This window comes from Xyrauchen texanus, chromosome 43 (genome assembly GCF_025860055.1).
Source record: "Xyrauchen texanus isolate HMW12.3.18 chromosome 43, RBS_HiC_50CHRs, whole genome shotgun sequence".
Lineage (NCBI taxonomy): Eukaryota > Metazoa > Chordata > Actinopteri > Cypriniformes > Catostomidae > Xyrauchen > Xyrauchen texanus.
The window spans coordinates 4,908,385-4,924,775 of record NC_068318.1 but is presented as its reverse complement, the minus strand read 5'-3'; the positions used below and the strand labels follow the sequence as shown (position 1 = coordinate 4,924,775).

The window sequence follows — 16,391 nt, the reverse complement described above, 5'->3', positions numbered from 1 at the left end:
CTGAGAAAGCCCCTCATATAACAATAAATCATATATAAATCATATATATATATATATATATATATATATATATATATATATACTGTATCTATAAAATATAAAAATTCTGATAATTAAAATGCATTACATTCTTGTGGCAGAAGAGTTAATCACTGATATAAGACAATACAAAAAGCGGCTTTAGAATACAATGTATTGTTTACTACCATATTATTGATCATAAGTCAGTCATTGTCACACAGTTCACAGCAATCCATTACACAGGTGAATTTGTCCATCAGTTGGAGATTTAATATGAGGGCTTGTTTAAGGACCCTTCAATGTACAGCTGTGTCAGACATGTTTGTATCGTGTCTCGGGTGCATTGCATCATAAACATTTTAGGTCACTGTGTCAAGTTGAATATAGTTTAATACTTAGAACACATCTTGAGATCCCTTAGTTCGAATTTGCGCTCCATCAAGTGTTTAGAACACAAAAACGTAACGCAACTGCTGCTGAAGGGTTGTTTTCTTCACTGTATAAACTGCGCATTGCCCACACAGCTGAAGTTTCACTTACTGCCCTCTGGAGTACGCAGGTGGTACTGCAAGCTTGCATTTCTCAGGAATCTTCCTTATTACGGTCCGGGGACATTGTGATTAATTGCATAAAACATTTTAATGTGTTATTTTTACTAAAATGAATCGCAGTGAATTAATATATATATATATATATATATATATATATATATATATATATATATATATATATATTAGGGATGCACCGATTCCACTATTTCCCTTCTGATCCGATTCATGGGAAATCTCAGTATCGGTCGATACCTATACCGATCCGATACCAGTGTTGTTTTTTCTCATAATCAGTTTAGAACTACATCAACATCTCAGATGTAGATGCTCTCCGATGCACCATAGCTTGGTCCTCGCCCACTCCTCCACCCTCTAACGGACGACAGCCGCACCTCCCTGGGTGGATCGGAGGCAGTCCTCTAGTCCCTGGAGGACGGAATGCCCTGCCATGTTCTCGGGGAACAGAAGGGGTCTCCCCCACCCCTGGCAGCAGTTATCCCGCTCCAGGCGGTCGGCAGTGAGCCCCTCCCCACTCACGATCTCAGACCCCGCCGTGTTTCAGCGGCTGGTAGGGGTCTTCTCCACCCCTGGCTGCGGCCCTGACCGCTCCAGGCGGTCAGTTAGGAGCCCCTTCTCCTCTCGGTGTCGGCAGCCGTTCCTTCGCTTCCAGGCGGCCAGGCTCCTCCGTCCCCAGAAGACGGCCGCAGCTGCTCCGTTGGGGTGGATGGTAGCGTCGAGAACTCCACTACACCATATCCCTCCTCCTTCCCGGTTTTCGGCACTAGTGTAAAGCGGTTCGATGGAAAGGAAGAAATAAAACAAAAGACACAAACACACACATAGGACGGACAGCTGCCCATAAAAGTTCTCTCTCTGTTGCACCATCATCCGCAGTCGGCCTTTATCCCTCTCGGAGGCTTGATTAGCCTGAAAAGGGACCGGGTATGTAAAATCACGACCTGGCCCCGCCCTCCACCCTGTCACATTTATATATATATATATATATATATACATATATACAAATCTCCACTATTGGCATTTTGGACATTTAGATTGAAGGAATGCACTGAATGACCTCTTCCTACTGTTTGAATTGTGCATCGAAATGATCAATGAAAAGATGTTTAATCAGACTGTTTAACAAGTATCTTCTAAGATTGTTTATGAGAGAGTTTTTTCATACTCTTTTTTGGAGATCCGTGTTTTTCATTAGACAGTGACGATATATACTGTACATTTAAAATTACTTTTGAGCTGTTTCCATCCATTTGCGTTTGTCCAAGAAAGAGATGAATTACATTGATGTTCGTTTGCTCTTTCTTGCATTCCTGGATGTCATCCTCAAATTTTGCCACCTGAAATTCTTTGAGGTGAATTCACACAAAATGTTTTGAAATATTTAAAACAGCAACATTTTTCGATAACATCAAATTACACTCTCAGGCTTTTTCAAATTCAAGTTCTGGTGATATAAAATGACACCATAGAAGAACTATACTGAAAGCTGTGATTAATTAACTCAAAGTGAAACAATTTAGGTGAAAAATTAACTGGTAACTGAACAATTTTAAATGAGTGTTTATGGTCAGAGGAATTGTAAGAAAATAAACTTTTCTTTGGGTATTTTGAGTTTGTGTCCTTCGCGTCAGGATTGTATGTGTTTCTGTTCATGTCTGTTCCTGTTCCCCCTCTGTCACTCAAGGGGTGGCACAAGGGGTCTCTCTGAGAGCCTCGCGTACCTCTGAACTTGAGAAAAGGCCAATGTCAAGTTGGCAGACAGAATTTGCATGCCCCGCCCCCAGACATATGGGTATAAAGGGGAGCCGGGCAGCGAATGTCAGACAGATTTTTTCTTTGGAGCCAAGCGGTTGAGCAACAGCAAAGCTGAGTTCACCACTGTTCCACTCACCTCTACTGGCGATAAGCTCTGCTGTTGGATCTACGGCGCATTCCAGCGGCTTTCTCCTCTCTGCACGCTGTGCAGTCTACGCCCCTGGGCGCTTCGACAGTGCTTTCATTGCCTGAAAGAGTGTTTCTCCTCCTAAAAGAGTTTATTTCCTCTAAAAGAGTTTGAGTTTCCACTCATAAAAGAGCAATACACAGCAGGTGTTGAACTTCCTTTTCAGGATGTGTCTTTTTCAAGATGCCCTTCCGCCTCTGTGTAGTTCCTGGATGCGGTTGATTTCTCTCCCGTTCTGACGGTCATAAAAATCTGCCTCGTGTCTGGGCTGCGAACACACGCAGGCAGCATTTATGAATGGTTCATGATCTCAGTGCGAGAACATAGCCATGGCAACATTGCGGTCACGGCTTTCTTTTCTCACTAGAGAAAGCCACTTCAGCTGCTCCCCGCGTCATTCCTTCTTCCTACGGGATTGAGGACACGGCCAGCCGGCATTCTCCTTCGAGCCCCCGGAATTGGATGACAATTTCACAGCTGCATCGGAGAGCGTCACAGCGGCGTCTAACGCTGATGACTCATCTGGGCTGCCAACTTCAGGTCTGCTCGTCCAGTCTGAGCTTGACGCATGGATGTCAGCTATGCTTTCTGAAAAGCTCCATCCCCCCCTCATGGCTACTCGATCGGTTCCTCGGGCCAGGGCGCCACTCATAGTACCTTTCTTCCCGGAAGTGCATGAAGAGCTGACGAGTTCGTGGAGGACACCTTTTACTGCCCGGAACCGACCTACTACCATGGACGGTTGGGCGTTCCACGGATACACGGAGATCCCTCAGGTGGGCAAGGCGGTTGCGATCCACTTGTGTTCTGATCCACTTGTACCGGGACCTCCCAGTATTCCCCTCCAAGGCCTGTATGACAACGTTGTCACTGACTGCAAAGCCTACAGCGCCACTGGACCGGCCGCTGTAGTATATTTTTATCAAGTTAATAAACTTAATGGCAAAGTAAGAGTAACATATTGGATTGTTTACTCCCCTAAATTTTCCAAAGACTACCCTCACTTTAAAGAAAAAGATTAATGAGTACTACAAGGAGTTAATTAAGTGTCTATTTCTAATAAGCTATTTCTATTTTGAGTTACATCCATGAAAATACAATTTTAGAGGTATACAGTTTATGCACAGTGACATCTGTCTCTGCTATTTAACTGAATAATTGATCATGAAATGCTGATAAGTATAAGAGGATAATAACTGAAAAATCATATTATTAAATGATGCTAACATTAGGATATAAAAATTACACTTGTAAGAAATTCAAAGGATTTAATGTATTTTACTGATCAATTATTGCAAAACACAAGACATTTGTCTGAACTTCCATTGTGCCACTTTACTATTTTATTTTGTTTAAAAAAATTTATTTAAAAAGGTGATTTATGTTGGTTTATTTGATATAATGAAAGTTCCTTCTGAGAAAGAGTAAGAAAAGGGAGAAAGTAATCATATGAAAGTTTATTGATTTAAAAACAAAAATGTAAATTTGTCAATGGTCTGAATACAAATGTGCATTATTTTTATTGCGCGGAGGAGGAAGGGATAAGAGAAGTAGAAATTCTAGAAGTTTTCTTGAAGATGGTTTACAATGGCAAAGGTTGAAAGCAGATAATATAATAAAATATATTTGATTATATCATTTTATTAAATTACATTTATCACTATTCTCACTATTGTAGAATTACAAATGTGTTATTGTGATTTTCTAAGAAAAAAAAAGGGAATAACTGTAACAACAGTGTGAAGGAGTGGAATCTCTCCCTCAAAATTCTTTCGCTCTCAGTTTAAGTTTTTAAGTGGGCTAAAACCATATCTCTAAATTGTTTTATTTTCTTTTGATTTTATTTTCTTTTATATGGAAAATGATGTGATTTGACAATACTGTTAGATACAGTAATATGAAGGAAAGGTTCAAACAGCTTTCCTCATCATGATTAAAGATTTTTTATATTCAGAGGGCAATTTGAAGTGAAGTGTTCATACTAAAGATAAGAGATTTGGTTGAATGTACATCTGGAAGAATAAATGTAGGTTCTAAAACTACCTAGAAATTATTAAATTAAGTGATGATTTAAATTAAGCATCATAGAAGCTTGACAGAGGCGACCCTGTATTTTGATTTGTTCTGATGGTTAGTCTTCACCAAGAGACAAGGTCTTTTGTGACCTTTGCTAAAGGAAAAAACATAACAACTTGAATGGAAATTAGTGAACTGTAAATGAGTTCAATTGTTGCATTTTACTTTTTATTTGGACAATTTCAATAGATTGTTGAACTTTGAATAATGCTTTGTGAATTAAACCATGTTTTGGACTGTCTCAATGTTTGAGCAGTTGTAGATGGCTCCATTGGCTGTGATGGTTCTCAGGTGATGCTCCCTGAAGCAAGGGAAAATAGCTGTTTGCTGATACCAGATTATTAAAGATTGGATAATAAGACTGAGCGGTACCGAGAAAAGAGACAAGAGATGATGACCCAATGATAGGTAAAGACTCTCCAATTGCAAAATGAGAGCTGCCTAAGACAGGGTTCCACCGCCCTGGAAACATGCCCAAGAAGGGTGAACTGGGTTTAAGGAAGTGGATGGATGCTTTTAGGTTAGAAGCATCAAAAGGGAGGTCTAGAAGAAACCTGCTAGAAATTGTGAGTTCCACTCAACCCGACTGTGTCTTTATAACCCCTTTATTAAAATATTTTATCACAGCGATGAATAACAAGCATTCTATCACTGTGTTATCAGGGGATCACACCCTGTGTAGAAGACCAATTATAGATTGATTTTGGAGGTAAAGCTTTGAGAACCGTTGCATACAAAGAAGTGCCTAAATTATTAAAGACGTATTAAGCAAACCTGGGATTGTTTGCATGATGAAGAATTACGATTGAAAAATTATTTTTGTTTATGCTTTTATTCATGTACATTTTTAATAATAATGAAGAAGGGAAAAAGAAAACATGGTGGTGACTAAAAATTAACATGGCCTGATTGCCAAAAGAAATGGGGTGCACAATTAACTAAAATTAATATAATATCTGGATAATAACATTGTGGAAGGAATAAGATTCTGTGTGATCATTAGTAAAATAATTTTGGATTCGAGCAACAGTAAAGCAGATGACTTTGATTGATGTGAATGGCCCAAGGCAATGGCAACTACCCTGAATGGACAGAAAGACCAACTTGGGAGGAAATTGATTCCTTCAATGAATATATAAGAAGATATGAAGAACCACGCCCTGGGTGTAAGTGCTGGCTAACCTCTCCCCAAAAGGTGACCCTCTACGATGCGCAAAGTATCTGGGGTTGAAGACATCTATACTACAAGCAAGAACTCTTAAAATTAGGATGAATATTTTGTTTGATACACTCTACATAACTGTGACAACCAAAAACAAGACCAAACCAGGAGCACGCACATGCTTAAATATGTTAATTTGTGACTATAAAGTCACAGAGGAGGGAATATGTAGTATATTTTTATCAAGTTAATCAGGAGTAATCAATGAAAACATTGTTGATTTGTACCACAGTTATGTCTGATGGGCAAACATGCAGTTTACTGTGTGTAAAGGCCTGTGGACTGATGGAATTTGTGCTCAACATATGTGTGACTATTTGACGGTGTGTGCAGAAACATAAATAGCATTACTTGGGGGGGCTCTCATGACCGCTGGGAGAATTGATCTCTTCCAAAGGTGGTTCTGTTACTTCTTAATATGGTAAGACCAGAGTCAATGAAGAGCATGATAGATAATGCATGTTTAAAAAAGTGTAAGCCACACCTTGTTTGAGGAGATGTATTTAAGTGAAACCAAACCCAGAGATGGTTCAGTTGTTGTTGCTGTGGTTTCATTGCAGGCAACTCGGCTTTATTGTGTGATAATAAAGTCTATTCTTCTGTAATCAAAACCCCAAAGATGTTGAGTGATTTTTCACAAAATTGGCACAAGAAACTACTACACCGCCTCCGCCCTGCATGCTGTGGCTCTCCTGCAATTTCACCAAGCCAAGGCACTTAAAGATCTGCACCTGGGTAGTCCCGATCCTGATGTGCTGCAGGAACTGCGTCCTGCCTCCAACCTCACTCTCAGAGCTACAAGGGTCAGAGCATAAGCACTCGGGAGGGCGATGGCCACTATCGTGGTCCAGGAATGTCATTTGTGGCTGAATTGGTCGAGATGCGCGACATTGACAAGATACACTTTCTCAACTGCCCGTCTCCCAGTTCAGCCTTTTTGGCGACACCGTCGACTCAGCACCCAAGCCTCGGGACGCTCTTCTGCCTCCTGACACATTTTACCTGCTCACCCCCAGCTGCGAAGCCCCACCCGGTACAAAAATGATCGTCCCGTTAGTGCCCCTCGCACGGAGCTTGGGCGTCGTGATCCAACCCGTCGCGTTGGCTGGCCAGGACCATCCGACTCGGCTATGCGATTCAGTTTGCCGGGCTCCCGCCTCGTCTCGGCAGTATTTGCTCCACTGCATGCGCGGCGGAAATGCCAGCACCTTACGCACAGGAGTTATGACCCTGCTACTCAGAGATGTGTTAGAGCCTGTCCCTCCAGCCGAGATGGAGAAGGGTCTCTACAGCCCTTACTTCATCGTACCCACGGTTGGTATCGGCCAATCTTGAACCTGCAAGTTCTCAACCAACTTTATACAAACTCCTCACGCAGAAACAAAGTATAACCTGCATTTGCATTAGATTGATTCGCAGCGGTAGACCTGAAGAATGCGTACTTCACGTCTCCATTCTGCCTTGGCGTCGACCCTCCCTACAGCTCGTGGCCGATGGCCAGGCATATCAGTACAAGGTCCTCCCCGTCGGCCCTTCCTTGTCCCCTCACGTCTTCACCAAGGTCGCAGAGGCAGCCCTTTCCCCGCTACGTGAAGTGGGCATCCGCATACTTGATTACCTCCACGACTGGTCATCAACACTCTCGAGAGTTTCTATGCACCCACAGGGTCCAGGTGCTCGTGCACCTCAGCCGTTTGGGGCTTCAGGTCAACTGGGAAAAAAGCAAGCTCTCTCCGGTTCAGAGCATCTCTTTTCCCGGCTTGGAGCTTGTCGGTCTCACGCATCTCGACCAAGTTCAGCCACAGATGACGTTCCTGGACCACGAGCGTGGACATCGCCTGCCTGAGTGACTACGCTGTGACCTTCGTGGCTCTAAGGGCGAGGTGGATCGCTGAGCGCAGTTCCTGCTGCACATCGGGATCAGGGCTACCCACATGTAGCTCTTTGAGCGCCTTGGCCTGGTGGACTTGCAGGAGGGCCATGGCATGCAGGGCGGAACCGGCATGTCCGGCGGCACTGTAGGCCTTCGCGGTCAGCGAGGATGTTGTCCTACAGGCCTTGGAAGGGAGCACAGTGCGACCCCGCCTGGTGGTAGGGTTTCCGGGACACAGGTGGAGCGCAACAGCCCTATCCACCGGGGGAATCGCCGTGTACCAGTGGGCCGCTCCGCCATCGAGGTTAGCGAGAGCGGAGCGAGTGGCTTTGTGACGAGTGGAGAGTGGCCCAGGAAAGCATGTCGGTCATCTGGGCGTCAGCCTCAGCCTTGGCATGCTTGCCCGAAGGTGGCAGTCCAGGGGAGTCATATACCGCGCTCTCCGATGCAGCGGCAAGCTCATCCACCTCGAGCTCCAGAGGATAGGCAGGCTGGCTGTAAGGCCATGGTCACACCCTCGCAGTGAGAGCATGAACCATCCACAAACGCAGCCTCGGTGTGATCGCTGCCCAGACACACGAGACAACGCCTGTGGCCATCTGAAGGCGGAGAGCACTCTACAGCATCCAGGAACTACACAGGGGCGGAAAGGCATCTTTAAAAAGACGCATCCTGAAAAGGACATTCAATGCCGCTGTGTATTGCTCTTTTAGTGAAAATGTACTCTTTTAAAGAAATCACTCTTTAGAGTTTGTTTTCTGCGCTGCCGAAGCACCTAGGGGCAAATTGCACTGCCGTGCAAAGAAGGAGAAATAGCCATCAATCCAACAGCATGCAGAGGGTTAGAGGAATACAGGAACAGGTGTGACACGTAGCAAACAGCATGCACAACCATTGGCTCCGAAGAAAATTTCTGAATGAACTCATAGTATTTCCTCGCCTTTATACCCGTATGTCCGGGGGCGGGGTATGCAAATACTATCTGGCAACTTCTCATTGGCCTTTTTTCATAGATCAGAGGCATATTCGGTGCTCAAGAGAGACCCCTAGTGTCGCTTCTCCGACACAACGTCGAGAGAGCAACAGACGGGGAAATTAAGATATTTGGGAGGATACTACCTTTTCTAGTATTTTTGACACAAACAAATATAAATATATTGAAATCAGTCTATAATTAGCCAGTTCTCCAGGATCAAGTTGTGGCTTCTTATTAAGCGGTTTGATAACTGCCATTTTAAAGTTTCTTGGGACATGTCCTAAGCATAGCGAGGAGTTAATAATATTAAGAAGAGGTTCTGAAATGAGAGGAGATACCTCTTTTAAGAGCTTAGTTGGTATAGGATCTAACAAACATGTTGTGGCTTTTGATGTTTCAATAAATTTTGTTAGCTCTTCATGACCTATGACAGAAGTTGCACGTGAGGAAAATTATTAGACACTGTTTTCTGAGGTACTATGCCATATGACATATGATTGCATAATTCCAATTATATTTCTGATTATTTCAATTTTATCTGTAAAGAAATTCATGAAGTCATTACCCTTGTGCTGCAATGTAATATCTGGTTCTGTTGAGGCTTTATTCCTAACCAATTTAGCCACAGTACTGAATAAACATCTAGGATTGTTGTGGTTGTTTTCTATGAGTATACTAAAATATGCTGACCTGTAGCTACAGACACTATCCTTCGATGCACCTTCTAATTTCTACAAACCTAATTTTGTATTTTTCCACATGCACTCCATTTTCCGAGCTTCTCTCTTGAGAGCATGAGTGTGATCATTGTACCATGGTGCAGGGCTTATTTCTTTAATTTTCTTTAATCGAAGTGGGGAAATAATATCAAGAGTGCTAGAGAAGACTGCATTTATATTTTTGGTTATTTCATCAAGTTCTTCTGGGCTTTGGGGTTTATTGAGTGTATGAGATTGATCTGTAAGATTATTAGTGAAGCTATCTTTAGTAGTCGAAAGAATAGTTCTACCTGAACGATAGCGTGGTGTAGATTGAGTAACATTAGCTGATTACAGCATACAGATGAGGTAATGATCCGAGATGTCATCGCTCTGCAGCATAATTTCTATATTATCAACATCAACTCCATATGGTGTGCAGCGTTCCATGTCAAGATCCATGTAAAGGTTTGTTCTCACGTTTGGGATATTCATCATGTAACTAAACTGCACTTGGGATCATTGCACTTCATTGTCTCTTCATTTACCTTGTTGCCAGCCAACGTTACAGTCCTGCTGAGTTCATCTTTAGAGTGAGTAGTGTGCCTAATTAATGATTTTCAACAAAAAATTAGATATATAAATAAGGATTGATGTAAAAATATTGAACTATGTACATTGTAAAACAGAAATAAGAGTTAAGTTAAAATCAACACTGAAGGGATAGATTTTTCTGCTAATTAATATGCAACAGAAATATGGCCACTTCATACTTTGTTGATCATTACAAATAATTTGGTGATAAAATGCATTGATGGTCATTTAAGTGGAGTGTATGTAGATATATTTTGTAGATGAGATTGAGTTGTTAAACGTGTTTTTGTCCCACATTTTGATGGAGAATTGAACAAACAGTCAAAAATATTAATCTTGACAGATCTGAAAACCCCATTATCTGTTATATTTCATCTGAATTAATAACTGAAGGACTGAGTGATTATGAGTGCTGTGCATTTATGCAGGGTGTTTTTTTTTTTGTGTGTGTGTATGTGTGATTCCTTCCATTCGATGAATATTGATCCTGGATCAGTTGAGCCAGAAAGATTCCCATGACATCTCACCACAGCGGAGTGGAGCTTTTCGTCCGGTTTACAAGGAGTGCTTTGAGAACAGATAAGAGATCCAAGAGATTCAAACACTCAGAACACTTTGAATCATTTCAGTGAGGACAAAATAAAAAAAACTACCAGGGTGGTTGGATTTTTTTTGGTTCCTTTCCCAATTGGATCCTGGAAAAAAACATATATTTTGAATAATAATAACATAAAGTTATTGCAAGTGAAGGATGAAAGTGAAAAAGCAAGAGAGCCGAAGAAGAGAAAAAATTCTTCCCTGGTACCAGAATCTTGTGTAGACTGGCCGCACCCCAAATGTGTCCTGAGCCAATCAGAAGTGTCTTTTCATAACTTTCTGTTCCTCCTTCTGAAGTTGATTTTCAATCTGTTGTGTAAAGGATTCTTAAAAATTCCTGCTCAAAGTACATATTTTAATCATACATTTTATATAATGAAATCAGTGTAAGAGACATGACATCTGTTAACAGCAACATTCTCTACATAAACAGGAAAGCATTACCATGTTAAATATGACATACTTTATTAATAAATTACAATAATAATTCAGTTATAATGCATGCTAAGACTTCCTAATAATTAGTTTGTGTCATATTCCCTGTTATCTTTTATTTTTGTGCTTTTATGTTGGAATTCTTGTTTAGTTTACTGTTTCCTGTGTTAGTTTTGTAGTCCTTGTAGTTTTTTTCCTTAATTGATTCTCCCTGATTGTTTCCCCAGGTGTTCCTTGTTTTCCCTTGTGTATTTAAACCCTTGGTTTCTCTGTTTCCTTTGTCAGTTTTTGCAAGTTTTGTCTATGCTGGGTTCCCTGTTTTTTTCTTTTCCTTTTATTCTGAAGTTAGCTTGTGTATTTTTCAGTTTAATTAAGCTGCATATAGATCCACATTCCTTGCCTGCCTCGTCACTGTTTGTTAGTTTTAAACACGAAAAATACATAACATTATGAGCAGGTTAAACCTTGAATGAATATTCTAGGCACTTTGGCAGAAAATTAAAGATGAGGTGTCCTGAGATACACTTGAAAAGTTAATTTGTACATTTGAAGTTATGAGCATTAGTTTTGTCCTAATAAGGAGAAGTTAAACAGTTCAGATCCAGTAAGTCTGTTCAAACTCTGTGTCTTGAACAATGATGATAGTCATGTGAGGTTTTATGCTGACCATCTCTTTGTTGAGATGGTTAGATGTCATGTGATAACCATCAAGTGTGGGGAATATATTAATAGTGTGTTCGGACAGAGCTGCCCTTTCCTCTTTGACCACTTTATCATCCAGAGGCAGGCCTCAACTATACTCCTTGGCACCTAGCTGAGCAAAATCTTAAAATTTATGAAGTTGAGGAATTTTGGGTTAAAAGGTTGGGTTTTTCTGGATTTAAGTCATTTTGCATAGCAATTGTTCATTCTTCTGCACCGAATATTCTACAATTCATATTTAAAAATATAATTCATTGGTACACTGCAAATGTTTCATATACCTACTGTATATATTCTTCCATATGTATATTTGTACACAGAAGTATTAAAAAGCCATCAACTTCAATTTGATTTTGTTACGGTTGATGTTGAAACCTTGTTTGCTCATGTAACTGTCACTGCGGACATCACAAGAGCAGTTATCTTGAGAGACATATTTTGATTATGAAAATATAATTTCATATGTTTTTGAAGCCTGAAAAGGAAATAATACCCTTATTTTATTATATGACCCAAGCTAAATTTGTATAAATTACTTAGTGAGTTTGTATGGTAATGAATTGTCATATTCTTGAAACACCTAAAACAGGCAATTCATTGTCATAATCACAATTATTATTGTATAATTAATTGTCAGACAAATTTCACAATCGTGACCCTGATTTTCATTATTAGGTTCCTACCTTGTGAATTGTTTTGTTAAAAATTTGTAAAAACTAAAATTGCCAATCAGAATTGAGTAATTACAATGATTCATATTTTGTGTGGCCAAATGAGATATGGGTGGTTCGGTTCACTGGGGTTGCAGCCGTCCTTTGCTGATAACATGCCTGTGTGTTTAAACTTGACACTGGTGACGCATCCTGAAAACTGCACCGTTTGAATGGTTTCATTCTGAAGAGACACTTAAAAGTAAGGTTTTTTCTCTTTTGTATGTGTTAACATCATACTGTATGTCGAAATGACTGATGCCTGTCATGCAAAACATGAGCTCATTGATGTCATAAAATATCAGTCTGCTTTTTTATTCCATCAGTTACACCTGGTCGGAGTCTTCCATAAATACGTATTTAGTTTATACGCAGAGTTATTTAGTAGTGCGTAAATTGTGACTTAGTGCCCATTTACGCCACAACTAGGCTACGTTTTAGCTTTCGTATAGCTGGTGCAACCGGCCTCTGATCTTTATATCAAACTTTTCTTTTTTCTTTTTTGCAGTACAAGCTTATCCAGAGTTTTCCTAAGCTGTTTGGAGTGTGATGCAGCACATGTTTCCTTGGCAATGAAGTGGAGCCTGATGTTAGTGCAGCTTCCTGCAATGCACTTTGAGTATGAAGATGTGATTGTTGTATGGTTCTAGGTTGAACATGTGTGCCTCAAGTTCCTTGAATGCAGAACCACCATGGAGTTTCAGAACCTTCTCAGCTGTCTTGCAGTCTTTCAGGATGCTGTCTGACAGTCTGATAAATACACCTCGGGACTTCATGTTGATCAGTGTGTTCATCTTGGGAAGAGCTCTCGAAACTGAGTGCTGATAAACAGGTAGTGCACAGAAACTTCTTCATAGCTGTTTTAACTGCAAAGCCTGCTGTGTACCCCACCACAGCCTCTTTGAACATGGACAAGCTGGGAAGACTTAAAGTGATATTTTTCTCTGTGTCTTCTGTTTCAGGCTGAACGTCACTGCCTGAAATGCCAGCATATCAGAAGATGTTGCCTCCAGTGCCACTGTGCTATCTGGTGGATTAAAATTTAGATTTGTCCCCACATATCTGCCAATTTGTATTGATTTGTTCAGTTAAATAGTACATTTCTGTGTGTACTTGGAAGCTTTTGTTATTGGACAAATATGTATGATTTCCTTGAGTGTGCATATGTCAATAAACTTATTTCTGATTATGATTTAATAGATCAGGGGATTGTTGAAATTAAGTTCCATTAAGTAAAGGTAAATTCATGTATTTATATTAGGGCTGTCGATTTAACGCGTTAATTCAGTGCCGCGATGCCCTCTGTAGGGAATAGTAAGATGGCCGCCAGAGCACTTCCAGTGGCTTCACCTACTGCTGGCAGTTTAGAATTCTATGAGCAATCCAGTTATATATAGAGATCAGTGGTCTCGAGGTATATTTTAAAATGTTGAACCGCTTTTAAAGTGACCATCTTAAAAACACAACACTCACGACGCACAAGAAAAAACAGTGAGATGTGACGCGATGTCTAAACACGTAGCCTAATAATGCAGACAGAAAGCAAGAAATGAAAGGGTCCTCTGTGTACAGCCCAAAAGCAAACTATAATGGCAAAATTTCAATATCATATGAGTTGAATTTGAATTTCTTGAATTATCATGTTATTATCGTGATTGCGCTCTGTGCTGCCAACTAAGCGACTTTGTAGAGAGATATCTCTCAGAGAACTCTCTGAATTCAGACACTTACTTAAGACAACTCTGTACATTGCACTTTATTTAAACACGTAACAAACTTTACATTTTGCTACATTTGTAAACAAGCACAATACAATCACAAATATTGATAGGGTATTACAGTATGTATGGTAAGCACAGAGAAAGGGCAGACACTATGCCTAATGCAAATGAGACGCGGTGACGTCACAAAAATGTTAATTAGAGTATGACGTCATCTAGCGACTTTTTGAGCAGGCTTTAGCTACTTTCCATTGAAACAAGTTGGCAACACTTGGTGTTAATATGCATTGTATGGTGAAGGGAAAAGAAAGTGGGCCCTACCGGGACAAACTGAATGCCAACCCAAGCAATGGTATTTGGAGAAATTAAACAGGATTAAAGAAATAGATCCTTGTCGAACGCCGCGCTGATGGAGTTTAACCAGCTCTCCGGCTCGTTTCCCTCGCCTGCAATCTCGTAACGCGTTTAAACAACACAGCTGCGCCTCTGACTAAAATGTCCGGCAAAACGTCAGAATATTCAGAAACCGGGAAAAGATTATTTGGGTAGTGCTGCCGAATGTTCAGCAGTTCGTCCCTGGTAAAACTGACTGGAAAAAGATTACTAATGTCACGAACGCCGGTGAAGATTCCTCTATCGGCCACTGGAGGTCTCCATCACCTGAATATTGACTTTCCACTCTGAACTAAATTTCCCATAATCCCCATAACTGACACTGATTACCTGCTCACCTGTTCTTGATTTACTTCAAGCTATTTAAGTCTCACTATCACTCGCTATCATTGCAAAGTCTTGTTTGCCCCAGCTACATTTCTGAGCATTTATTATTCCCTGTCTTGATTACCCTTGTTTGACTCTGCCTTGGATATTTACCATTTACGAATGTTTGCTGCCTGCCTACTGTTGTGTTTACCTGGACTACTGAAACTGTTGTTTGCTGCCTGCTCCGAACTTCTGTTTGTCTCACTACATTTCTGCTCTGCCTCTGATAATAATGTTTGCCTGGATTATTCCACCCAGGCCTGTCTGTACTTTGAGTTTGTTGTGTTTAATAAACTGCACATGGATCCCACTCAACCTGAGTCCTTGTTAGAACTAAACACAGGACAAACAAACAAAAATAGCAAAAGAATTGGAGAGCTCCACACCGATACAGCCATCTGCGGCGCCATCATGAGAAAAAAATGCAGCACTAACAGTTGCTCGGTGCACACTGAATAGATGGGTGATGTGCAGGATTGGCAGATCCAACCTCATACGCATGAAGGTAAGAAGGATCATCTGAAAAAGTGTCAACTTTCTTCTTTCCTGAGGAAGAAATGGCATTATACGGCACAACAAAACCTGAAAAATGGCACAGCTTGGAAGTCCAGTGTAATATTTAACTTTAACATTATCATCAAAAAATTGTTCCTCTACACTGTGGTCATGATGATTTTGTGCCATATCATCTTCCTGCCATGCCCTCACCTCCACGTCCTGCCATGCCCTCTCCTCCATGTCCTGCCGTGCCCTCTCCTCCATGTCCTGCCGTGCATTCTCCTCCGCGTCCTGCCGTGCCATCTCCTCCACGTCCTGCTGTGCCCTCTTCTCCACATCCTTCCATGCCCTCTCCTCCATGTCCTGCCTTTCCTCCACATCCTGTCGAGCCCTCGCTCCACGTACTGTTGAGCTCTTCATCCTGTTGAGCCATCTCCTCTGCTTCACTTCAAACCCTGTCCTCCACTTTATCTTCTGTCTCCTTTACTGATGTGCAAACCTGTTTTTGTCTGTTGGTTTCACTTCTTTGTGGCCCAAAAGCAAAGATGGTGCAAAGTTAGGATGTGTGTCAAGCATTCCATATGCTGGTTGTCCTGTAAATACAACAATTTCATAGGTTTTACAAGCTGATGGGAATCTTTATATAATTAAAACAACATCTCATGCTGGCAGAAGAACTAAAAGAAATGTACTTATGTTGTGGTTTTACATTTGCCTGTTTTTTTTATTTCACCCATCACTACTCATACACACACAACTTGTTTACACTTCATATGCCGTCAAAACAAATTTTTGAAGAAATATATTGTAAAATTAAGGTCAAAGTTAAACACCATGAGACTCACCTGATTGAAAATGCAAAGAACACACTCTCATTGATGCAGAGATGTTGCTATGCCTTTTCGTCTTGCTGCCGCTATCTAAACCATGTGATGTCTTCACATTACTTCCTCAACATGCTTTACACATCAGAAAAAGGAAAAAACATATCCCAT

The 16,391-nt window shown here is 40.9% G+C and overlaps 1 protein-coding gene across 1 annotated transcript in view; it reads right to left on the bottom strand.

Annotated features, from left to right (window-relative positions):
• LOC127635497 (zinc finger protein 16-like) overlaps window positions 1–15,816 on the bottom strand; it is a 34,912-nt gene extending 19,096 nt beyond the window's left edge. The window contains exons 1-2 of the mRNA XM_052115587.1: window positions 15,558–15,816; window positions 15,334–15,444 (exon numbers count right to left, since the gene is read on the bottom strand). Coding sequence (XP_051971547.1) covers window positions 15,334–15,444; window positions 15,558–15,816 — 370 coding nt within the window. The remainder of the gene's footprint in view (window positions 1–15,333; window positions 15,445–15,557) is intronic.
• Window positions 15,817–16,391: the final 575 nt, after the last annotated feature.